Here is a 25123-nt window from a genome sequence, read left to right as displayed (position 1 = left end):
AAAGCAGAAGACGCAAAGAAAAGAAACAAGGCCACGCACACACCAAAGGCTCCTTTGTGCAGCAGCAGCCCTTCCCTCCAGAGCAAAGCAGGACACGCACAGACGCCCCACCGTCACACAAAGGCTGGTATGCTGCCGGGACGGCAGGCACAAAGTAAAACCTCAAAAGCATCGGTGACACGCCAAGTTGCCGCCATAGAGCCATGCCTTGTATGCCCTGCCCCGCTCTTGCATGCCACACCACATCCTAGCTCCTAGCTACCTAAGATTTGGAGGCGAAAACTTCATCAAGAAAACACAGACAAGAAGAAGGGCGGTCGATCGAGCTGAGGTGATCAAGGCAGACAGGAGCTCTCCAGGAGCAGAGCGATCAAGGCTTCGGCCCAAGCTATGGTGTCCCGGGGGAAGGAGGAGGAGGCGGCGGCGGGGTGGGAAGGCGAGAAGGAGGGGGAGATCGACTACGTGTTCAAGGTGGTGGTGGTGGGCGACTCGGCGGTGGGCAAGACGCAGCTGCTGGGGCGGTTCGCCAAGGACGAGTTCTTCCTCGACTCCAAGTCCACCATCGGCGTCGAGTTCCAGACACGAACCCTCACCCTCCACCGCAAGCGCGTCAAGGCCCAAATCTGGGACACCGCCGGCCAGGAGAGGTACGCAGCCTTCACCTTCATTAGCTCCCTTCCCATCTCCGGCCGGGCATGCCCGTCGACCACGCCGGCGCGCGCACTGCTTTGCGATTGGCTATATTCAGACATATTAGTCGTTCGCTTTCCTTCTACGGTTTCATCGAGGTTCTCAGAGAACTGGTTGAGCTTTGCCGCGTCAAAGATACGACCATTGATCACATGACTGAAGATGAATGCTTGCCTACTTAATTAGTGCATACATTACTTCAGAATCATATGTGTCACATTCGGTTTCAGCACTAAGCCGATGCAAACAAGCAAACAATAGGTCGACAGTTTCGAAGACTGATTGCAACATGGAGTTTCTTGTGCCACAAAGGACAAAGAGTTTGCTTAGTTAGTTGCGTACATCTATCCTGTAGTATCTAGCCGCGTTTCTCCGCCACATGATTGGATTGGTACCATAGCGCCAAGTACGATTACATTTTGGAGCTCTTGCTTCGGGATCAGGCAATCCATGGTGCCGGTCCACCTCACCATCCATTGTATTTAAGCCGATGATCCCTAATCGGATCAGCACGCAAGAGGAAGGTGATAAGATGAGGGTTGCTGAGTGGTAGCCAACTTTCATGGAGCAAGGCGAAAGCTACGCCCGCATTCAAATGTGACAGCCACATGTCGATTCTGCTGCTGCTAAGGACGATTCTGCGGTCCACTAGAGCACGCCGTCCTCTGAAAGTGATCCCGGGAAAGGAAAAATCTGCCTTTTCCTCCTTTCTAGGAAGAGGCTCGCAAAATCTTTAGCCTAGTGGAATGGTCATACGTGCACAATTTGTGTCCAGAATGACACCTGTTTGTTAGTACGTAGAGAATTTTAGACTAAATGAATAGTAGGTTTTACATGATTGACGTGTGTTTAGATGTTCCTATGTATATAGTTTATAGCGTATTTTTAGAACAGGGGTACATTTGTTCTCATTTTTTCGAAATTTAGCTAAAGTCATATACGTAAGGTTTGAAAATTTTCGATAACATTCACACAAGTTTGTACCCTGGTAGAAACTTGCCACTGTTATTTTCAACCAACAATGTATGACCATGTTTGATTTAGTGTATAAATACATCCAAATTTAGATAAATGTGCGATATCCTTTTCGAAATAGAGGGAACGGTAATAATTACGCAAAAACTATGTTTTTTTCACATCTGTAAAAGATGGTGATATTATATTTATGAAACTTGCGAGGGTAGTTTTCCATCCAATTCCGAGTGCTTGAAGTTTTCATAAATTTCCAAAACTATTTTGTGTTTGCCAAGTTTGAGAATGAGAAAAAATGTATCCATGTTCATAGAAGCGTCATGCTAAATGTTATTTTCTGCTTTAAAATAGGTGTTTTTTAACATATGTTTTATTACACAGCCTTGATTGTTACTTTTTGCATGAATATTTAAGTTAAAATAGATAAATACATATATAAAACTGTTATCTATGAAAAATATAATACTCCCTCTGTCACAAAAAGAATGTCGTAGATTTATCTAAATTTGGATGTACCTATTCATATTTTGACAAATTTGTGACATCCTTTTTTAGAACGGAGGGAGTACCATTCTTGCCTAACTATTCTAACTATACTTTTTTAAACTGGTGTTTTATTGTAGAATTTGTTACTTTTAGGAGTAATATGCATGGTCAAAGACTACTTTAGACCATGACCTTGACCCCAAGTCAACTTTTGGTTCAATAACTTCAAATTTGGCTAAAACAAAGCTTAATCTTATGAAACAACTCTAACTCAGTTCCAAAATATATAAAAAATTCAAAAGTTAAACTTACTAAGTTTGACCTAAATAACTAAACAATGAAAATATATTTTTGTGTTATCTATGTATTTCAACACGCTACAAGTGTGTGTGTGATGTTTGTTACGCACACACCGGCACACAACTGCAATAATTTTAGTTGTCTATTGTGAAGGGTTAAATTTATGTTGCAAATGTTATATTTTTGTCGGTGAGGCATTTTGACCCATAATATTCATTAAAGCATTAAATTCTCAGAACTAATTAGGCCAATAGCTCAATTTAGCCCGGTCAAACCAAACCGGCCCCTCCTTTGATGGCGGTGACGGTCCGACAGTGAATACACAACCCCTACCTGGTGAATTTGAGGGTATTGGGTGAAGGTAGTAGTTTTACATAACGGAATTACTAAGTTTCAGCTAGCTGAGATGTATCTTATGTCTCAGTCACGTGCTTCATCGTTAGATTTTATTTCTGCTTGAAAATTTGTGTTCGCTGCTGTTTATACTTTGTTTAGACCCGCATCGAAACATGTTGATAAATTCGACTGAGATATAAGTTAAGCCTCAATCGACTGCGTTAGACACACCCCTTACATAATCCCCGTGAGGATTATCTCCACTAACTCTCATAAAATATCTACTACAGGCCTGAGAGGTTTAATTAGGACGAAAACTGAATGCACGAAATCTCAGGGTCCGAGTGCGACAGTGTACTCTATTCATACCATTCATGCTATGTTCCAACCAGAGGATTTATTTTTTCACAAATAAATTTGAGCACTTCTTTGACATGACAAATCTGAGCACATTGATAAGATGAAACATGAAATGTTCAACTGAATTTCTCCACATAAAGAAGTTTTTGACTGATATAACCGTGCGCGCGTGTGGGGAGCAGGTACCGGGCGGTGACGAGCGCCTACTACCGCGGCGCGCTGGGCGCCATGGTGGTGTACGACGTGACGCGGCGGTCGACGTTCGACCACGTGCCCCGGTGGGTGGAGGAGCTCCGCGCCCACGCCGACGGCTCCACCGTGGTCTCCCTCGTCGGCAACAAGGCCGACCTGGCGCCGGCGCACCGCCCGCGCGAGGTGACCACCGACGAGGCCGCGCAGCTGGCGGAGGAGCAGGGGCTCTTCTTCTCGGAGGCGTCAGCGCTGACGGGAGACAACGTGGAGCGCGCCTTCATGGCGCTCCTCGAGGAGGTCTTCGCCGTCGTCTCCCGCCGTGCGCTCCAGCTCGACGAGGCGCGGCGGGAGCGCCACGGCGGCGACGGAGGTGGTGAGGGCGTGGTGCTGTCGCTGAAGGGAACCACGGTGGATTTGAACGACCCTATCATGGAGACCAGCGCCATGAAGAAGAGCCCCTCCTCGCAGTGCGCCTGCTCGTGACCGACGACTAGCCGTTGGTTTCTTGTGTTCGTCCTGATGGTGTTGCGAGACACTGCAGCTAATTGTAAAGATTAATCGTTGTTCAATGCAAAGAAGTTACAGACATCACACCTTGGATTGGTGTGCATATGTATACACGCGTGCGAGAAGAAATGGTGGAATTCTTCGTCCGTGACAGTGTGATCTGCCATTGAATTGGGGAAGCTCATTTTCCCTACAAAACCAGTATAGTTCGGTCTACATATTACACCTTGCACTTCATTTTCATCGCGAAATAGAAGGGGAAAAACCTAGTCATAATTGATCCGTGGAAAGCATCATTACAACTCACTGCAACTCCATCTATGAACAACAATGTTGTAGCAACTAATAACAGAGAGGTCCTTCCCTGCTCAGTTTTCTTCCTCTGCTTCAGCTGGCAGGTCTTCCTTGAACCATTGGTACAGTCCTCCCTCCAGATGGAACACATTCTTGTAACCGTCTAGGACCAGCAGGTATGCTGCTATGAGAGACCTGCCAGAGCCAAAGAAACCATTGAATTCTGTTAAACTTCGTCATCGGGTATGCTGCTATGGATAGTTCTTGTGGATAGTTCAGACGTTTCTTCTTAAAGTTGAAATTACAGAACAAGAAAATGATCCGAGGACATCTATTCAAACTACATGAATGAAAGCTGCATGGCGATTCTCCAACTGCCACCATGATTTTGCATGAATTATTAAGTTCACAGCTTTGCAGATGGAATTAACACTGCTGGTTTTCCACTTTGATTTACCTACCTGAAAATTCTGTAACACATCATGAAACAAGAGCAACCCAGAAGGCGAAGAAGAGCATAACTACTAGCTGAGATTAACTACTAATGTGCAGTATGGCACGGATTGGAAGCTATGCTCAATGAAAGCTGCATGGCAATTCTCCAAGTGTCATCATGATTTTGCATGGATTATTAAAAAGTTCAAGTTCATAGTTTTGCAGAAGCAAGAGATCAACACTGATGGTTCTCAACTATGGTTTAACCTGAAATATCTAAATCTCAATGGCCTAACTCATCATGGAATAACAGAAATCCAGAAATGAGGGAAGAAGGCCTAAACTAGCACTGAGAGCACTCTACAAATACTAACCTCTTCAACTTTGCTTCATGTGGATGTGCAGTATGGTATGGACTGGAAACTCTGAAACTGTGTCTGGTCTTTCGGATGATTGCATATGCTCAACGTAAGCACATGCACGGTCCCATCTTTTTCTTAATCGGAGTTCTGGGTATGGGCTTACATGGTTCCAACGAACCAGGATTAGATTTGGAAAGATTAATTAATCAATCATACCCTGCAACCTTGCAATTTTTTTTATTTTGGCTTCCTTATTGCTTATGCTGTGAAAAGTCCGATTATACCCCTACATACGTGGTTACCCATGGGGATGCGCATTATAGAACATGTATGCTAAATTATACATACTCAAAAGATTTTGGAATTTTGCAGAAAAAGAGGTAGAGACAATGTTGTTAACATCCATCCATGTATAACATTTTCTACAGAACACTATAGGACACTGTAGCTAAACAGTATACAGAACACCAGCAGATGTGAGACACTGAATTCCAATTCGGACTTGAACTAGGATCAGCTCAAAGATGCCACTGGGCTCCCACCACTGGGCCCAGAGCCCATCCACAGATAGCATTTTTTTCATGTTGGCTAATTTTATTGCTCGAGTAATTGGACCAGTTATTGTTGTAAATATCATGTACCTTAGTATCTCAAAGAATCATCTATGGTTGTTGACAGGATAATATGTGAATGTTGAAAATCAATCATGACCAGTTGACAACCACACGGTAACACTAGAACGTATCAGATCTACAGTGTCGACAGTAAGAAAATAGCTGAAACAAACACACAGTAAAAAAAGAAAACATCCATTTCAGGATAGATGCATCAAATTTTATTTAAGCCAAAACACATTAATAAACAGTATAAGGAGTACAGAACCTTCATGACAATAAGGAAAAGACTGACAATCCGTGGAAAGGAATCAAGTTTAGCGGTAAATAATGCTTGGGCAACATAATATACCTTGATTGCTTCCCATCAGGTAGATTCAGTGTTGGCTTCATTGTTCCTCCTGCTGAACATGCTACAATTATCTTTGCATCTTTACCAAGTTTTTCTTCAACACCTACACAAAGGTGGCCTCTGCATGTGATTGATATTACATATAAATGGTGAGGAAGCATCAAACAGAAGTGCATAACTTGCTACCCTACTTTTTATGAACTCGGGATTCTCTTCTGTTCCGGCAAATATGCCAAAGAATGCAAATGCTGCCCGCCTTGCAATATCCCATGCTGTCCACTCCTTTATTAATCTGTATATTTGTACATTAACGGCACCAGGTGGGTGAGCCTGCATAGAAATAAAATCCATAACTATGGTGCCAGTACCCAGACTGAAATATAACATTCCATTATATTAAGCACCGCACAGTATATCAAAACAAGGTTTGCTAATTTCTTAGACATCATCAGAAAGGATTATATCACTGCTATCCTTTCAGGTATTCCCAAGCTGATTGTTTTTTTCATATATATTACAACGTATTCTCATGTTCGGTTATTGTAGAATTGCATTCAAAATCGTATTGATGATTCAGTGCATGATCACGGACACATACAAAATTTGCTCCAGTTAGTGTTTCTGACTCATGAATTGTACAAAAGATAGTGGTAATGTTAAAGTGTTCGCTATAAGCCCAAGAACCTGAAACAGCAAGTCAACAACTGCAAGATACCTGTTTAAACTCTGCTTCTGGTCTGACATCAAGAATTACAAAGCCATTTTCCTTTTGAAGGCGCAGTGCTTCCTTCACATCAACACTACGTACCTGCAAAATCAAGCAACAGAAACACCTCTGATGTAAATGACGGCTGCTAAGCATAGAAGGGTCACCTTGAGTCAACAGTAAATTAAGCCAATTAACTTATGAATCAACAAGAATAGATAGATCATTCCCCACAAATGCCAATACAGGGCCTATTTCACACAAAATCTATAATTTTTCTACTCATAAATAAATGTGTTACTTCAACCCCCTTCATAAAAAGTAAGCTAAGAATTTTGTAGCCAACTACATATATGTTTAACGGAAGAATAGTTAACAGTCAGAATGATGGTTATTACCCGCTTCTCTAATAGGAGTTGTCGCTTGATCTTCCATTCTTCTTCAGCTGCAATAATAAAAGGGAACATGGCAAGATAATATCATGCACAACAGAATAATTAACAGGTCCATATCAAATAAAAGGAAGCAAACACATCGAGTACCTGGGGATTTCGCAGTCTTAGTGGCAGCACATGTTATCCGCAGGGAGCGCACGCCATGCGCCCGGTAATGCTTTGCAGCCTCTAATGGGCGCCAAGAATGACCAGATGTGAAGTCTGAGCAGGAGGATATCCTTGACGAGCAAGGAAGGTTGGTTTTCACTATGGAGCTAGCCGCAATCATCGTGGTCATGAGATAAAGAAGAACAAAAACTTGGGAGAGAACCAGGAGAGAGCTCAGCCCCTAACTGCTAAGGCTGCATCCTGTTACTGGAAGGAGATATTTTTGGATGTGGAAGTGTCCAAAGGACCTAAATGGTTCTGGATGGGATGTGCCAGCATATCTGAACCAGTGGTTGAGGTTGAGCAAGTGCTGAGATAGACAATCTGGACTCTGGCTATATAGCTTGCGCTGACCCCACAAAGACAAGTCATCAACAATCCTTTAGTAAAACTTACCATTGCTTTTCTCTTACCATGAGTAATTTCTTGTGTTTGGCTCATACAAATTTCTATCTTTCTGAATGTGCAAAATAAAATGAAAGAAAAGGATGCAGCAGCATTTCAGTAAAATCCAACTCTTTATTGGTGCTCACCAGTTACCACCTACAAATGGGAACACAAAGGTGCCCAAACAGATTTGCTTCATGAAAACCAAATCAACTAAACAAGAGTACACGAAATGGAGCCCCTGAAGTTTCAGTTCAGAACAGAAACAAAAGAAGCCATCACCAGTTCCCCGCGGAGCTAAACTCAGTGGCTCGCTCACTCACTCCAGTATCCATCTTCCTTCTCGTCCTCCTCGTCGTCCTCTTCACCGATCTCCATCGACGCCTCCCTGAACCGCTTGACATTCTCCAATGCCGCCTTCCGGAACAACCCAATGTCCACCGCTCCGGCCACCATATTGTACCCCCTCAGCTTGAGCTGCTCCGGTGGGTCGTTGGGCATCGCAAACCCACCCAGGAAAGCCGCATTGGTATCCTTCTTCTTCCTGGCCTCCAGCACCTTCTTCTCGGCCTCCCTCAGGGTCGCACGCACCTTCCTTTTCCCGGGGTCCCACAGGTACCCCATGCTCGCCGACAGGTCGAGCGGGCCCATCTGGACGACGTCGACTCCTTCAACAGCGGCGATGGCCTCGACCTCCGCGACGCCGGCGGCGGTCTCGACCTGGCAGATGATGAGCGTGTCGTCCTCGCAGCGGGAGACGTAGGAGTCGTCGAGGCCGTACGCGGACGCGCGGACGATGGGGTAGGCGGCGCCGCGGACGCCGCGGGGCGGGTAGCGGCAGTAGGAGACGGCCTCGGCGGCGGCGGAGGGGGACTCGACGGCGGGGAGCATGAGGCCGGCGGGGCCCAGGTCGAGCGCCTTCTTGGCCCAGACGGGGCAGGCCTCCGGGAGGCGGAGCACGGCGGGGGTGCGGGCGGCGTCGAGGGCGCGGAGGCAGGCGAGCGCCTCGGGGATGCCGCCCGGGCCGTGCTCCATGTCGACGACCACGTAGTCGTAGCCGGCGAGCCCCGCGATCTCGGCGAGGGTGGGGGAGAAGGAGAGCAGGAAGAGGCCGTAGAGGGTGTCTCCGGCGGCCAGGCGGGACTTGAGGGAGGGGACCGGGGCGAGGAAGTCGGAGGCCGCCGCGGCGGAGGCGGAGATGGCGCTGGCGGCGCGGCAGGGCTTGCGGGGGAGGAGGGAGAGACGGGGTGGAGTTCTTCTGGGTTTGGGCTTCGGCGCCAGGGGGTGGTAGGAGAGGGACGTGGCGGCGGCGGTTGAGGTCGCCATGTGGACCTCAGCGGTGGCGGGCCGGCGGCGGCTTGCTGATTGTTATGGGATCTGCGACGGACGAGACCGGTGGCGGCGGCCGGGGAGTGGGGCTGTACGACTGACAGAGTGTGGTGTCACTTCTCACGTGCCGCGTGGATCTGGCTCGGATTGACTTTGATACGCTGGACCGCGCCGGGAGGCGATTTTGACAAAAATAATCCTTTTGCAAAAGCTTGGCTGAAACTATTTCACCCATCTAACCTTTTTGTGTGCCGCCTCTCCCATCGACGCCACACCTCATTGTGTGGCGTCCGTGCGAACGGCGTCACTCGCCCATCCGACGTGGTGCGGTCGATGCTGATGTGTGCTCGACTCTAACGTGGCAGGATGTGTGGCGCCGCTCCCATCGGCGCCACACATGCATTAATGTTTGCCTAAAACATACTGTAAGACAATTCTCCAGGGACTTAGCCGTTTTGGCGACCATGTTTGTGTGGCGACGACGTCAAGGGCGCCACACAAACAGGATCGCCAAAACGGCTAAGGACTAAGCGTCCGGAGCCCCTGGATGTTTTCGACATATAAATTGACATGTGTGGCGCCCACCGTGAAGTGTGGCGTCCATGGCAAGGGCGCCACACGTTGAATTCTGCTAAACCATGAAAATTCCTACCTTAATTCAACAGTTTTCAATACAACATTGCACACAACAGGTATAAAATAACATAATTGTTCAGATAACACATAAGGTTCGACACATCAAGGTTAGAATTACAATAAGATTCGACAACATGAAGGTTCAAGAAGATCAAGGTTCACACAATATCAAGGTTCAACAACATAAAGGTTCGACAACAAGAACATAGCCAAACGGACATCACTGCGTGGCAAAGGCTCCCTCCCCCTTCGCCTTCTTCTTCTTAGATTGTTTAGCCAGTTCTTCCTTCTCCCTTATGTCACGAGCCAATTGAACCACCGAGTCGAAGAAATGGTGGCGCTCCTCCGTCTTTGAAGCTTCCGCTTGAGCTATTTCCTCCTTTATGTGCTCAGCCTCCTTAGCCACCTCCTCTAGGTGCATCCTATTGGCCCTCTCCCTCGCTATTTGAGCAAGTTGCCAATGCCTCTGGAATTTTTCCCTCCATAGACGGTCCCGTTCGGCCTGGAGCTTCTCATTCCTCTTCTTCTCGCGCCATAGGTATTCCTCATACTCCCTTTGCATACGGGCACGCTCGGCCATCTTCTTCTCGTGCTTCTCCTTCTCCTTCCTCGCAACTTCTTCCTTCTCCCTCTTCCGCACCGTCCTCACAGCCTCCTCCCAAACGGACTCCTCCTTCTCATTGCCCTCACATGCCCCCTTCCCCTTGGTGGGTTGAGTTGCCATACCTGAAAACAAAATTGAAAAACCAAAGTTAGTCACGGAATAGGAAAATAGAAAGTACAATGTAATTAATATATTGGAGACACATACGGATAAGGCCCTGCTAGGTATCCTAGCATACTAGCACCCCGACGTCCACCATGGAGACCTCTACTAAGCCCTACATGAATCCTAGGTTGCCTTGGAGCTTGTCGTCATTGTGATTGATGTCTTGGGGCTTGTTGCCTTGGGGTTTGTTGGCTTGGAGTTTGTTGGCTAAGAGCTTGTCGCCTTAGGGCTTGTTGGCTTGGAGCTTGTTGGCTTGGACCTTGTTGTGAAGCAGCTTGTTAGCTTGGAGTTTCATGGCTTCGAGTTTGTTGGCTTGGACGTTGTTGGCTTGGCGGTTGATTTGAAGCTTGTTGGCTTGTGCTAGCATCATTGCCCTTTGACTTCTTTCCGTTTGTACATTTTCTTCTATTGTGCCCCTTACTATTGCATGATCCACAATTAGTTGGCTCGCGAGCCTCTTGGAATAACTTGTTTCCCGAATGACCCCATCTATCCATATCTCCGTGATACCTCTTTGTCTTTCTTCTTCCACGTTTCACAACCTTCCATTCCGGATCTGGCCAAACTTGCACTCCATGATACTCCGGCCATTGTGATTGGTCCAAGTAGGGAGAAAACCTTGGAGCCCATGTCCTCTTTGTGGCTTCGATGGAGAACTCGGACTCCCGAACAGTGAGCGGGTTATTGTAGTCCACACGTCTAGTGTGTGTCACTGTGAGCAAGTGGGAGCAAGCCAAATGAAGCAAAGATGGACTCCTACATGTGCATTCACATGTCTTTAGGGCTAAGGTCAAACACCAAGTCAACCTCTTCCGGTTCCGGCTCTAGGTTTCCCTTCAAGAAAGCATCCTTGTCCACATGATGAACATGAACAATTCTTTCCACCCCCCTAGCATAATGTGAACAACACATACATACATGTCTTCATTAGTTACCATAATCAACATAATCTACCCATACAACCTAGAACACTACCATTTCTCCTACTTTAACAACCATAACATCCAACCAAATCCACATCCACCCTCACATAAACCAAATCCACATCTAGGGTTTCACATGTAGATTCAACCAAATACACAAAATCAATGGGTGAAAAGAAGGGGAACGGAGGAGATTACCTCAAGGAACGGGTTGGGAACGATCTCCACGGGCAGATCTGACGAAATCCAAGAGATTTAAGTAGGGATTTGAGGGGGGAGAGAGAGTCGGCCGCCTTTCTTGAGGGAAGAAGAAATAGAGAGAGGAGAATGGCTGGGTCGGGCTGGGGCGGGCTCGCGCGGCCACATAAGTGGATGTGTGGCGCCCTTGCCATCGGCACCACACTTTCAATGTGTGGCGCCGATGGGAGCGGCGCCACACATCCTGCCACGTCAGAGTCGAGCACACATCAGCGTCGACCGCGCCTTGTCGGATGGCGAATGGCGCCGCTCGAACAGGCGCCACATAGTGAGGTGTGGCGCCGATGGGAGGGACGCCACCCAAAAGGGTTAGATGAGTGAAATAGTTTGGCCAGAGGGTCACAGTCTATGCTTTTATTTCGCAAATGGGTTATTTTTGTCAAAATCGCCCGTCGGGTTAGATGAGTGAAATAGTTTGGCCAGAGGGTCAGTCTGTGCTTTTCTTTCACAAATGGGTTATTTTTGTCAAAATCGCCCGCCGGGGAGGCGCTTGTCTTCGGATTCCGACGGTCCTTTTCGCATCAACGGCACGTAGTACTGCCACCTGTCACTAACATTAGGGCATACTTAATTGCAAAGCATTTGTCACACTCGCAACAGGTCCAACAACATCAATAGAAATATCAAATTCACTATGGGTGCGATTGGTAGCCAACATCACATTTTGGGTCCTCGGACGTCTATCCCTGAGGCTTGGCCTTGGGGAAACAACCCAAAATCCTAGTTGTTGACTTATTTAGTTTCCCATATTGTATAGAGAGATATACAGAGCCCATGTTGATTGGATGAATGGTGTTTCCGGTTTTAACTCAGCAGAGAAACAAGTGTGTTGTCAGCACCATTCCCAATTCAAACATTGGTGAGCTTACCATCAAATGGTAGCAACATAACACATCACAGCATAACGCAAACATAACACAATTCAGCTAACATCGTAATACAAACTGATCACATCATGACACAAACAACAGAAACAATTCTTGCTTAAGCATTAAAAGCGTACTTAACATCATAGTTCAACCAGACTGCACACCGGGGAAACACTCCACTCGCACAAAAGCAGGGTTCCAATTACACCCATCAACCATAATTCAGTTGACCTACTAATTGCAGTAGTATAACTTAAGCATCATTCAGTTATCAACAAAAGAAGGATTCTGATTACTCCCATCAACCATGATTCATGTATCTGCAAAAGGAGGCATTGATAAGGACTCCAAACCTACATAGTCAGCATCATGCCATGGCGTTTGCACACCATGTACGAGGAGCCACGACGCTTCTCCGTGTCCCACTATCCCAACCGCGCTTTATGCTCCGCCCCCGACCTGACCTCCCGCACCACCAAATGCCCAACCACCCCTAGAATGGCACATCTGTGGTCGTTGTACTAGTTCACTGGAGATCTCGTCCTCCTGTTCAAGAGAAGGGACGTATCCCACAATCATCGTGTCCTAGTACTGTTCACGTTAAGGGAAAGATCATGCGTGACCGGCATTGCCATGCACGGTCATGGCGATGAGTGATGGCGCGTGATGCACACGTCCGCCCCAAGAGGAAGGTGTGATGCGCACATCAGTAAGTTTTCCCTCAGAAAGAAACCAAGGTTATCGAACCAGTAGGAGATGAAGGCCACGTGAAGGTTGTTGGTGGAGGAGTGTAGTGCGGCGCAACACCAGGGATTCCGGCGCCAACGTGGAACCTGCACAACACAATCAAAATACTTTGCCCCAACTTAACAGTGAGGTTGTCAATCTCACCGGCTTGCTGAAAACAAAAGATTAAACGTATGGTGTGGAGAATGATGTTTGTTTGCGAAGAACAACAGATAACAGAGATTGCAGTAGATTGTATTTCAGATGTAAAAGAAAGGACCGGGGTCCACAGTTCACTAGTGGTGTCTCTCCAATAAGATAAATAACATGATGGGTGAACAAATTACATGTGGGCAATTGACAGAATAGAGATTCATATACATATCATGATGACTACTATGAGATTTAATCAGAGCATTACGACAAATAACATAGACCGCCATCCAGCATGCATCTATGCCTAAAAAGTCCACCTTCAGGTTAGCATCCGCACCCCTCCAGTATTAAGTTGCAAACAACAGACAATTGCATTAAGTATGGTGCGTAATGTAATCAACACAAATATCCTTAGACAAAGCGTCGATGTTTTATCCCTAGTGGCAACAGCACATCCACAACCTTAGAACTTTCTGTCACTGTCCCAGTTTCAATGGAGGCATGAACCCACTATCGAGCATAAATACTCCCTCTTGGAGTTACAAGTATCAACTTGGCCAGAGTCTCTACTAGCAACGGAGAGCATGCAAGAACATAAATAGCACATATATGATAGATCAATAATCAACTTGACATAGTATTCAATATTCATCGGATCCCACCAAACACAACATGTAGCATTACAAATAGATGATCCTGATCATGATAGGCAGCTCACAAGATCTAATCATGATAGCACAAGAGGAGAAGACAACCATCTAGCTACTGCTATGGACCCATAGTCCAAGGATGAACTACTCACGCATCATTCCGGAGGCGGGCATGGTGATGTAGAGCCCTCCGGTGATGATTCCCCTCTCCGGCAGGGTGCCGGAGGCGATCTCCTGAATCCCCGAGATGGGATTGACGGCGGCGGCGTCTCTGGAACTTTTTCCGTATCGTGGCTCTCGGTACTAGGGTTTTCGCGACGGAGGGATTAAGTAGGCGAAGGGGCAGCGCAGGGGGCACCCGAGGGGCCCACCCCACATAGAGGCGCGCCCAGAGGTGGGGCCGCGCCGCCCTATGGGGTGGCCGCCTCGTGGCCCCTCTCCTTCTCCTCTTCGGTGTTCTGGAAGGCTCTGTGGAAAATAAGACCGTGGGCTTTTGTTTCGTCCAATTCCGAGAATATTTCCTGTGTAGGATTTCTGAAACCAAAAACAGCAGAAAACGAGAGCCGGCGCTTCGACATCTTGTTAATAGGCTAGTGCCGGAAAATGTATCAAAACATCATAAAGTGTGAACAAAACATGTAGGTATTGTCATAAAACTAGCATGGAACATAAGAAATTATAGATACGTTGGAGACGTATCAATGAGCGGTCGCATAGTGGACGACCATGGCTTGCATGACAATGCCGGTGATCACCGTGCAATGGCCGTGCATGATGACGGTTTGTGGCCTGACCGCAAAGTGGGCATATGAGTTATGCCCCCCACGTTTCTCCGCACGTGCAAAAAAAACGAGGCATATTTTTGCTCTCTATTGTCTAAGTCTGGGAAAATGATCAACTCAAACGTTCCCACTGCCCCGAAATGCTTTGACTGCACATGCTAGCCACTAGGAGGACATGAAGTGAGCAACCAAACTTCCAAAATTTGGGCAATTCCTATTTGACGCCTTCTGCATCTGTTACCTCGATACGCCCGCGTGGGTGAGTTGTTGGGCCTTGGCCTGTTAGGAGCGGATGGTTGCCGGAGACAGCAGGGAAGAAACTGCCGGAGAGCAGGAAGACACGCCGGAATCGACCTTGTCGCCGACGGGGACGATGCGGCTAGCCGCGGCATCGCTGGAGAGGCGAGGGATGGACCTCACCGGGGACGATGCGGCTCGCCGCGACGTCGCCGACGGAGGTGAGGAAGAGAACTTAGGGCTTAGGGTGGGTGGGGTGCATGTGCGGGGAGCTCGTCGGCTGTAGGATCTTAGGGTCTGGGTGCGGGGTGCAGGGAGCCGGCTGAAGTTGGGGGGAGGGAGGGTTAGAGGGAGGCCAGGGGCAACGGCGGACCGGTGGTGGGATGCGGTGGCGGAAGGCGGGGCGGCAAGGCAACGCGTCAACGGTGCCTGCCGCGGGTGGCGGCTGCGGGCGGCCTGGCCGGCGGTGGCAGCGGGGGACTGACTGAATCGGGGAAGAAGATGTGGAGCCCACAAGGCATTGCTGCGTGCGTACCGGCGCTCGCCGACGCTTAATGCGTCAAATAGGAGCCCTCCAAAATTTGATCCCCATATCATGTTTTTATGTCCTGCAATGCTGCAAGCCACTGGGCCAAAACGTTTTTTTAGGTAGAAGCCTAGGCCTTAAACTCATCCATATCCTCCTCTCTGTTCCCCACCACTCGCCGGCCCAGCCCATTATCCCTCGTTGACTCTCCCTCGCCGACGGCCGGCCTCCCGTCTCCGGCACGCCACCGCCACCGCTCGTCCCTCCACCGCTTCTCTCGCCCTCGCCGGCTCCGCCGCACGCCCCTGCCCACCCCACCACACCACGCCGGCCCTCGCTCAGGACCCCCACCCCAACATCCAACCCCGCCTCCCCTGTCCGCGCCGCCTCCGGCCACCGGGCGGAAGAGGAAGAGCAATCATGAGGCGGCGGCCGGGGATCGCCGGCCTTCAGAACGCGGCGGCCACTCGCGTACGTGAATTTCCTCTACCGACTAGCCTAGACGGCGCGTGGTTTTCTGTTCTATTGAATCCTGAGATGCGGTTGTGCTTGGGAACTTCCAGGACAAGTTCCGGCTGGTTGGGGAGAATGTGGCCAAGGTCAGGACGGATGTCATGCAGGAGCAGCTCGCCACCTTCAGGTCGCAGCTCGAGGAATTCGCTCGCAAGCATAAGGTGATTCGCTGCTCCCTGTATTTTGTTTGCATGCCTGACGCTGAGGGGAACCGATTGCTGATGGTACTTAGACTGAATGACTAATTTTCCGACCTACCTGTGGTGGATACGATAATAATGGCGTCGACCGTGGGGTTAGATTGTATCAGCTGTTGTGCTTGTTTGTATTTGCTACCTATTGGATTCTCGCAATCACAAATGGAATGGCTATTTTTGGCAAACCTGAAAATAGTATAGTTACTGCTTGCATACGAAATTGAAGTTATCAATCAAACTTTGAAACGGGGAACCTAACTAGCTTTTAAGTGCATGGCCCAGCATATACCCAAAGCTGAGCATGGTTCATCTAATTTGGTTTTAAGTGCAGGACCCAGCGACCATAATTTGCTGCTGTGAATTTTTTCTGTGCATGTGGAATAACTCAGATATACTCTGATGTGATTTCCTTTTTATTCTATCACTGAGAAATATGTCAACAAAAAAACAGTCATTTTAAATTTTTTTTCACCATGGCACAGCCTTATCGAATTTGCATCCTGAGATTTTTGCTGCAGCTTTAGGAAGCTATAAGCTGCCTTTATGGATTATAATCGCATTATTGTTTATTCTAAATTTTGATGTGATGTCATGCCAGCAGCCTCGTTTGTTGATCTCTACCATTTTAGTGACATATAGTACCCCTGGTTTTGACTTTTGAGCAATTGATCAGCAATCATTTAACCTCTCCTTATCAAACCAAGTAAAATAGTGTTTGCCAAAACATCTGTCTGGACACTGTACTTCATTTCGTATCATCCGGTATTAATTAGGTGCCAATTGATTGATATTCTTGTGATAGCTGATACTCCAGTTCTCTAGATCTCATTCTTTGCATGGCTTCTAATTCCAGTGTTGTGGTATTTGCATTATTATCTGCATGTGCTACAACAGATAACAATAAATTTCAAATGGGGGAGCTTATTTCAGTGTCACCACCGCTAATGCTATGTATACATTGTGCTAGCGCAGAGTGACATACGTAAAAATTCGGTCTTCAGACAGCAGTTTCATGAAATGTGTGCAAAGGTTGGGGTGGATCCACTGGCATCTAATAAAGGAGTCTGGGCAGAGCTCTTAGGGATTGGTGATTTCTACTATGAATTGGGTTAGTATACTTTAAGTTTCATTTGATGCTCTCTGGATCTTGCAAGTTTCTTTTGTACGTTGTGTGCTCTCCATAACAGCCATGGCTACTCTGGCAGGTGTTCAAATCGTTGACATATGCATAGCAACCAGATCGCTTAATGGTGGTTTGATTGACTTGCTGGAACTTCGCAAACTTCTCTGCCAGAAGAGAAAAACTGATCTTGCATCATTATCGGCAGATGACTGTTTACGTGCTATAAGTAAGCTGAAGGTAAGTTTGTTAGCTTGTATTGAAGAATCAAATGTTTAGGATTTTAGAATTGATGCTTCATATCATTTTGCAGTTTGCACTTCAACTACTGGACAATCTTAGCCCAGTACAGTGTTATTTGATACACTTGGATAAATTTGTGGTTCTTCTAATCCTTATTTGTGAACCTGCAGGTCCTTGGTAGTGGTTTTGAAGTATTTTCTGTTGGGAAGAAGAAACTTGTGCGATCAGTTCCTACGGAATTAAATAAAGATCACAATGGGATACTTGAGCTAGCTCAGGTTTGTGCTTTTGACACAATCTTACAATACAAGCATATCAGTTGACATATGTTCAAACTTCAAAGTCACAAATTCCCATATGATGAAAGTTCTGCCCAAGCTTATTTCAGCAATGAGCCAGACAAGCAAGACATAGTTTGATAGAAGCTTTCATTCTCTCAATGTCTAAACTGTAACCAATACCATAATTAGCATATTGCTCTAGGCTCTAGCTATAACATCATTCACATGCAGGCTAGAGGCTATGTCACTGTAGAACAAGTTGAGAAGGAGTTCTCATGGTCTACCGGCCGCGCAATTGATGCCCTCGAAACTTTGCTGAAGGTAAATACCGCCTCTGAATTCTCGCACAATTGATGCCCTCGAAACTTTACGGTAGCAATCTACATGGACAATTCTCGTGCCAAAATAGAAGACAATCCGCTGTGTGTTGATGCAAGTTATGTTGGAACACTTAAATATTCACTGGAATGACAACAATACTGTGATTTTGCGGAGCTAATATGCTAACTCTTTGCTGTTTGTATGGCATCGGCGATTTCTAACCCATGAAACTTTGTTCCACAACCAGGAGGGACTTGCTATGATCGACGACGGGCATAGGGACGGCAAGCGTAGATATTGGTTCCCTTGTGTCACCCTCAGTTCGGACACCACCGGCGGTTCAGAAGGGAAGTCATAACCTGTTCGTTCCATCTCGCTGTTGTATTTTTTCCCTTGTGTTCATGAGAACTGTAACCCACCAGTGATACTGGAGCATTACATTTTTGGCTCTACCACTCGCACGAGTACATCATGTGTAAGAAGTACTACCTCCGTTTCAAGTAATAAGGCGCCCTCGTTTTGCGAGCTTTTTGTTTGACCAAGAATTACTTCAAATAGATAAATATTGTTTATATGAAATTAGTATCATTAAAAAGTACTTTTCAATACGAATCCAACGATACTATATACATATAATATAATTAAGATTTTGTTGCTTAATTTTTATGGTCAAAGTTCGTCTTGGAATACGCGTGTGCCTTATTCCTTGAAACGGAGGTAGTAAGGAATAACATTATGCTTGTAGTACCTGGAACTGTATATTGTGATACTTGCTTTATAAATCATGACTCTGTTGGTTCTGAACAAAAAAAAAGTGAATTATTGTTCTTTTTGGAAATGCGTTCAGTACTTTTTTTTGTGTAAACAGAAGGAAGTTTAGTTGAATTTATAGTGTACGGAATTTAGCTGAGTTTGTAACTGGTGTGTATCCATGTTTCTTGTATACATTATTTTTTCTACTATTTGAGAATCGAGTGGCAGTGATCACTACCAAATAGGAGTATTAAAAGTAGTTACATGGGCCATGGGCTGCGGGCTCACAGCCCATGATAACTGGACGGTGTGGGAGAGTCTTCGCTATTTTCTACTACTGGTCAATTAGACACGGGAAAGAACAAAAAAAAGCTGAAAAAAGACAGGAGAAATGGCGACGGAGAAGCGTCGGCGTCACCACGAACCACCGGCGGTCGCCGCCGGCGCCTCCTCTTCGTCTTCCTCCCCCGCGGCCTCCGCCGACACACCGTCACCTCCGCCGGACCTCCTCCCGGACATAGCCCGTCGCCTCACCTCGCTGGAGGACTTCTTCTCCCTCCGCGCATCCTGCCGCACCTACCGCGCCCTCCTCCCGGCGTCCCGGCCGCTCCTCGCCTCCCAGGCCCCTCTCCTCCTGGTCTCCCTCTACCCCTCCTTCGCCGAGGCGCTCTTCCACCCCGGCGTCCGCCGCCTCCACCGCTTCCGCCTCCCCTGGGGCCATCACCTGCCGCCCTCCCGCCACACCCTCCTCTACGCGCACGGCTTCCTCGTCACCGCCACCACCGCCGCCGCCCAGTACCCGCCGAGGCTCCTCCTCCTCCACCTCTTCACCGGCGAGCAGCAGCGCCTCCCCAAGGTCCCTGCCCCCTTCTCCCGCGTCATCCTCTCCGACGGCCTCCTCGCCGTGCTCTTCCTGCCCGGCAGGCGGATCGTCCAGCATTGCCACCCTGGGGACGTGCTCTGGCGTGTGGCCACCGCCGATGCGCCCCACGTGCTCGACGATTTGATCTTCGTTACGGGCACCCTCTACGCGCTGGTTCGCCTCCGTCTTGCCACCCTAGAGCTATCAGAAACTTCGCTGGAGCTGTCGTTTCTCGGAGGAGAGTATGACGAGGAGAACATGCCGGCGGGAGAGCGGTTCATGCTCGGGGAGTGCGAGGGCGAGGTGTTGCTTATCAGCGAGGAGCACGCGGAGACGGTTGTGTACCGCGTTTTCCGGTGGGTCTCCGTGGAAGGGAAGTGGGCGACGATAGCAAGCTTGGGTGGACGAACACTGTTTCTCGGTTTCAATGGATTTGCGGCTTGCGTCGGTCCAGATTTCCCTGAGGTCCGAGGTGATTGCATATATGCAGCTGGCCGACGCTTGGGCGAATGGTACGAGTATTCGTTGGTTGATGGAACTTGTGATGTCTGCTATGCCGAATATGCGGGCGCGCCGCCCCTGAACAGCAATTCACTTCTCAGACCCCCGGTTTGGGTCTTCCCCAGCTTGATGCAAGCCTGACGAAGGTTACCCGGAACACTCAAGAGCTTCTGATGATGCTGACATGAAAGAAAGGTAAATTTTATTCTTGAGCTTACTGTCGGAACTTGATGCAATTGCACCAAGCTTATTTTGCCTCTTTGTTGCCTTATTGCTTGGAGACATAGTAAGGTCACATATCATATGGAGTAATATATCAAGGAACTGTTGCATGCCCTTTTAAGAAAAAATCAGATTCCAGTTGTACCGAGGAGTTCAGAAGCAATTTTCTAGTAGTTTATGGATATTGTCTCATTATATATGATAATATGAATATGCCATCTCTTGTAGAATTATGCAGAATGTTGAATATTGCGTAGTTGTAAGCAAAACTGAGTTTAACCATATGAATATATGAATACTGCTGCAATACTCTGTCTCGGTATCATCTATAAGGCCCATCGTTGATCGAAAATTATATTACCCGAACGTGGCAATTCTTGCCATATAGCTCGACATGATCTCAATCGTCCAGATCTCGCAGCGAACGGCTGGATTTTACGCAGCACTGACAAACGGCCACGTGCCAGTTTCCGATTGTGTCGTGCGTTTTCTCGCCGCACGTTATGGCGGTCCTTGATTGCTTGTTTTCAGATTGGACTAGTGACTTTCTTACTTTGTCCGTTTGTTATTTTTTATAATCCTGTAAATCTTCTACGGCTGTCCAGTTAGTTTTGTTAAAATGATAATCAATGGCTTTCAAGGCGTCCATACGGTTTAAGGCACGGGGGGGGGGGGGGGCATCTAGCCGCCTAGGTGCTTAAAGTGCGAAGCGGGCGACACCTTAACTAATTTTTACACAAATATGGCGATGAATAATATGGCAGCCATGAGTAGACATAAATAGGTAAATACCTTGAATTTCCTGTTTGTTGAGCTCACATAGCATCCACTCCTTCCATATTTTTTCTCATTTCTTCCTTGCACAATAGAAATCTTCATAAAGATGAACAAATTGGTGTGTTAAAACTTGACTTAATACTTTAATAGATCAATATTGGTAAAAAACAGAGAGTAAATGGGAGTACAAGTGCAAAATAAGATGACAAACATGAGTGCATTAATATTACATAACCAGGTCCAAAACATAAATAGGTCTAGTTGTTCACAACCAGAACACAAACTAAATTAGGTTCACAAGTTACAAGATAAAATAGGTTCCAAACACAATGGAATTATAAGCAAGGCTGGCCACCCTCAAATCTCAATAGCCATCATCGAACTCATCCATGGTAGTATTTGTGTTGTCTTCACCATCTTGTTCAGCAGTAGTTGGATCTTCATCATCATCAGTCACATCAACATCATCTTGAAGAAAGTCTGAATCATCATCCTCTCCATTGGGGAATGGGGATACTTGAATGTTGTTCCTGATCATCCCCTAGGGCATATTCAGGGACCTGGTCATATTCATCAAGAAAAGTTGTTGACAGAGCAGACCTTTTGTGCTGCCTTTGGTAGTGGACATTGACATTTGAGGGGCCCCACTGCGGTCCTTGATTTCTTGTTTTCAGATTGGACTAGTGACTTTCTTACTTTGTCCGTTTGTTATTTTTTATAATCCTGTAAATCCTCTAGGGTTGTCCAGTTAGTTTTGCTACAACGATAAATCGATAATAAGGTCTGTCATAATTGCACGTTAAACGGCATAAGTACCCGCTGTCTATATTTATTTTGTACTCCTAAAACCAGAAGTTATATTCGTGACAGAAACATAAGTGAACTCAGAGACTAAACTTAACAAATCAGTCTCGACTAGAAGCCCCTTATTGATAAGAGGAATTTGAACAAGTCCAAAGTACATGCTCAACTATTTCCATTCAAGGCTCATGCTCTCATTGATGAGATAAGAGGGATTCAAGCAAGTTTAAATTTCCTTACAACTGCAGATAGGTAACTGAAACTTGTGTTTGTGCAAAATTGCTCTGCATTTCATTTTGCTAGGACAAACAAGCACTTGTTGAAGTCCGAGTACTTGTTCTAGCTATATTCAGCTTATTACATGAAGCCATAAAGTTTAGGTTCAGAATGTTCAAGCACTTGTTCTAGCTTACTTGGATTTTCTTTTGAAGTCCGAGTACTTGGATTTAGTTGCTTTTCAACAAGCACATCTCTTTGTATTTGTGTAATCAGTAAACGCATGCCATAATCTTCAAGCCCATTGATGAAATACTCAAGCTAGCAATTTTGTGTGGCCATCCACTGAATGTGTTATGCACCATATACTCTACCACTCCAAGCTAAACTCTGTTTGCTTCACTGACTTCCAGGTCGTTGATCCTAACCAGCTGTGCCGCTGCTGAATGCCAACCAAGTATACTGCTGTTGAAGGTCTTGCAGAATGCTGATAAATCTGGCCACCGTCTCATGGCCGGTCTTTTCTTGCTTTTCCTTTCCTGTTGCGCATATCTGGCGCCACAGAGGAACAGCAGAAGCAAATACCTTGCCAATTCCTGTAACAATTGCATGTCCATGTTGTATGTCTACTGTGAAATTATAGACGCGATATGTTTTTTCCTTCTGATCTTGATGGAATTGAACTGTTTCCTGCGAAACTGCTGCATTCGAAGCAATCCTGAACATAGTATCGATTTAGATGTAGTAAATTGCTGTATTTCCCTTTTGAAACCGCTGTATTTCCAAACAGTAAGTAAATTGAAACCATATTCCCAATTCATAGTAGAGCTATCAGAAACTTCGCTGGAGCTGTCGTTTCTCGGAGGAGAGTATGATGATGAGGAGAACATGCCTGCAGGAGAGCGGTTCATGCTCGGGGAGTGCGAGGGCGAGGTGTTGCTTATCAGCGAGGAACACACAGAAACCGTCATGTACCGAGTTTTCCGGTGGGTCTCCATGGAGGGAAAGTGGGCGACGATAGCAAGCTTGGGTGGACGAACGCTGTTTCTCGGCTTCAATGGATTTGCGGCTTGCGTCGGTCCAGATTTCCTTGAGGTCCGAGGTGATTGCATATATGCAGCTGGGCGACGCTTGGGCGAATGGTACGAGTATTCGTTGGTTGATGGAACTTGTGATGTCTGCTATGCCGAATATGCGGGCGCGCCGCCCCTGAACAGCAATTCGCCTCTCAGACCTCCGGTTTGGGTCTTCCCCAGCTTGATGCAAGCCTGACGAAGGTTACCCAGAACACTGAAGAGCTTCTGACGCTGACATGAAAGAAAGGTAAATTTTATTCTTGAGCTTGCTGTCGCTGAAGACCTTGATGTAATTGCATTGAGCTTAATTTGCCTCCCTGTTGCCTTATTGCTTGGAGACATCTGCAATAGTGAGTAAGGTCACATATCGTATAATATATCAAGGAACTGGGCGTGCCCTTTTAAAAGAAAATCAAATTCCAGTTATACCCAGGAGTTCAGAAGCGTTTTTCTAGTAGTTTATGGATATAGTCTCATTATATATGATAATATGAATATGCCATCTCCTGTAGAATTATGCAGAATGTTGAATATTGCGTAGTTGTAAGCAAAACTGAGTTTAACCATATGAATACTGCTGCAATACTCTGTCTCGGTATCATCTATAAGCCCATCATTGATCGGAAATTATATTGCCCGAACGTGGCAGCGTGACATGATCTCAATCGTCCAGATCTCGCAGCGAACGTCTGGATTTTGCGCAGCACTCACAAACGGCCACGTGCCAGTTTCCGATTGAGTCGCTTATTTTCCTTGCCACACGTTATAGCAGTCCTTGATTGCTTGTTTTTGATTGCTTGTTTTCAGACTGGACTAGTTACTTTCTTACTTTTGTCAGTTTGTTATTTTTTATTATCCTCTAGGGTTGTCCCAGTTAGTTTTGTTACAACGATAATAAGGTCAATCATAATTGCACATTAAACGGCATAAGTACCTGCTGGCTATATTTGTTTTTTTACTCCTAAAACCAAGAATTATATTCGTGACGGAAACATAAGTGAACTCAGAGACTAAACTTCACAGAACAGTCTGGACTAGAAGTCTCATTGATAAAGAGGGATTTGAACAAGTCCAAAGTACATGATCAATTACCCCCATTCAAGTCCATGCTCTCATTGATGAGATAAGAGGGACTCAAGCAAGTTAAAATTTCCTTACATCGTGCAGCACAGATATGTTACTGAAACTTGTGTTTGTGCAAAATTGCCCTGCATTTCATTTTGCTAGGACAAACAAGCACTTGCTGAAGTCTGAGTACTTGTTCTACTAGCTATATTCAGCTTATTACATGAAGCCATAAAATTTAGGTTCAGAATGATGAAGCACTTGTTCTAGCTACTTGAATTGGACTTTTTATAAAGTCCGAGTACTTGGATTGATAGTTGCTTTTCAACAAGCACATCTCTTTGCATTTGTGTAATCAGTAAATGCATGCCATAATCTTCAAGCCTGCTGATGAAATACACAAGCTAGCAATTTTGTGTGCCCATCCACTGAATGTGTTATGAACCATATACTCTACCACTCCAAGCTAACTCTGTTTGCTTCACTGACTTCCAGGTCGTTGATCCTAACCAGCTGTGCCGCTGCTGAATGCCAACCAAGTATACTGCTGTTGAAGGTCTTGCGGACTGCTGAGAAATCTGGCCACCGTCTCATTTCCGGTCTTTTGTTGCTTTTCCGTTCCTGTTGCGCGTATCTGGCGGCACAGAGGAACAGCAGAGTATGAAGAGAAACAAAATACCTGCCAATTCCTGTAACAATTGCATATAGCCATGTTGTAT

General features: G+C 46.4%; 5 protein-coding genes across 5 annotated transcripts; 3 read left to right on the top strand and 2 right to left on the bottom strand.

Moving 5' to 3' along the window:
• Positions 1–390: 390 nt before the first annotated feature.
• Positions 391–4066, top strand: LOC124651216 (ras-related protein Rab11A-like). Its single transcript, XM_047190341.1, has 2 exons — positions 391–647; positions 3327–4066. Exons 1-2 carry the CDS (start codon positions 391–393, stop codon positions 3817–3819), a joined length of 750 nt encoding a protein of 249 aa, XP_047046297.1. The 3' UTR covers positions 3820–4066.
• On the bottom strand, positions 3973–7454 carry LOC124651218 (rhodanese-like domain-containing protein 14, chloroplastic). The gene is made up of 6 exons (XM_047190342.1): positions 7149–7454; positions 7005–7051; positions 6616–6708; positions 6092–6230; positions 5901–6003; positions 3973–4332 (listed from the first exon to the last, which is right to left on the bottom strand). The coding sequence occupies exons 1-6, from the start codon at positions 7336–7338 to the stop codon at positions 4212–4214; spliced, it is 693 nt and encodes a 230-aa protein (XP_047046298.1). The 5' UTR covers positions 7339–7454; the 3' UTR covers positions 3973–4211.
• Positions 7455–7707: 253 nt separating this feature from the next.
• On the bottom strand, positions 7708–8977 carry LOC124651215 (2-keto-3-deoxy-L-rhamnonate aldolase-like). Its single transcript, XM_047190340.1, has one exon. It carries the CDS (start codon positions 8919–8921, stop codon positions 7911–7913), a length of 1011 nt encoding a protein of 336 aa, XP_047046296.1. The 5' UTR covers positions 8922–8977; the 3' UTR covers positions 7708–7910.
• A 6841-nt stretch (positions 8978–15818) lies between these two features.
• Positions 15819–18610, top strand: LOC124653467 (vacuolar protein sorting-associated protein 22 homolog 1). The gene is made up of 7 exons (XM_047192529.1): positions 15819–15927; positions 16020–16130; positions 17139–17274; positions 17372–17526; positions 17700–17807; positions 18042–18131; positions 18379–18610. The coding sequence occupies exons 1-7, from the start codon at positions 15877–15879 to the stop codon at positions 18487–18489; spliced, it is 762 nt and encodes a 253-aa protein (XP_047048485.1). The 5' UTR covers positions 15819–15876; the 3' UTR covers positions 18490–18610.
• Positions 18611–19275: 665 nt separating this feature from the next.
• Positions 19276–22964, top strand: LOC124655249. The gene is made up of 2 exons (XM_047194174.1): positions 19276–20442; positions 22677–22964. Exon 1 carries the CDS (start codon positions 19276–19278, stop codon positions 20386–20388), a length of 1113 nt encoding a protein of 370 aa, XP_047050130.1. The 3' UTR covers positions 20389–20442; positions 22677–22964.
• The last annotated feature ends 2159 nt before the right edge of the window (positions 22965–25123 follow it).

Source organism: Lolium rigidum, chromosome 5 (assembly GCF_022539505.1).
Source record: "Lolium rigidum isolate FL_2022 chromosome 5, APGP_CSIRO_Lrig_0.1, whole genome shotgun sequence".
NCBI lineage: Eukaryota > Viridiplantae > Streptophyta > Magnoliopsida > Poales > Poaceae > Lolium > Lolium rigidum.
This window is presented reverse-complemented; position numbering and strand designations above follow the sequence as displayed.

Coding starts and splice junctions, on each gene's coding strand:
- LOC124651216 (XM_047190341.1), top strand. CDS start 391: ATGGTGTCCCGGGGGAAGGAGGAGGAGGCGGCGGCGGGGTGGGAAGGC. Junction 648..3,326: donor GACACCGCCGGCCAGGAGAG/GTACGCAGCCTT, acceptor TGTGGGGAGCAG/GTACCGGGCGGTGACGAGCG.
- LOC124651218 (XM_047190342.1), bottom strand. CDS start 7,338: ATGACCACGATGATTGCGGCTAGCTCCATAGTGAAAACCAACCTTCCT. Junction 6,709..7,004: donor AACTCCTATTAGAGAAGCGG/GTAATAACCATC, acceptor TTGATTTTGCAG/GTACGTAGTGTTGATGTGAA. Junction 6,004..6,091: donor GAATCCCGAGTTCATAAAAA/GTAGGGTAGCAA, acceptor ACCTTTGTGTAG/GTGTTGAAGAAAAACTTGGT.
- LOC124651215 (XM_047190340.1), bottom strand. CDS start 8,921: ATGGCGACCTCAACCGCCGCCGCCACGTCCCTCTCCTACCACCCCCTG.
- LOC124653467 (XM_047192529.1), top strand. CDS start 15,877: ATGAGGCGGCGGCCGGGGATCGCCGGCCTTCAGAACGCGGCGGCCACT. Junction 16,131..17,138: donor AATTCGCTCGCAAGCATAAG/GTGATTCGCTGC, acceptor GTGCTAGCGCAG/AGTGACATACGTAAAAATTC. Junction 17,527..17,699: donor GTGCTATAAGTAAGCTGAAG/GTAAGTTTGTTA, acceptor GTGAACCTGCAG/GTCCTTGGTAGTGGTTTTGA.
- LOC124655249 (XM_047194174.1), top strand. CDS start 19,276: ATGGCGACGGAGAAGCGTCGGCGTCACCACGAACCACCGGCGGTCGCC.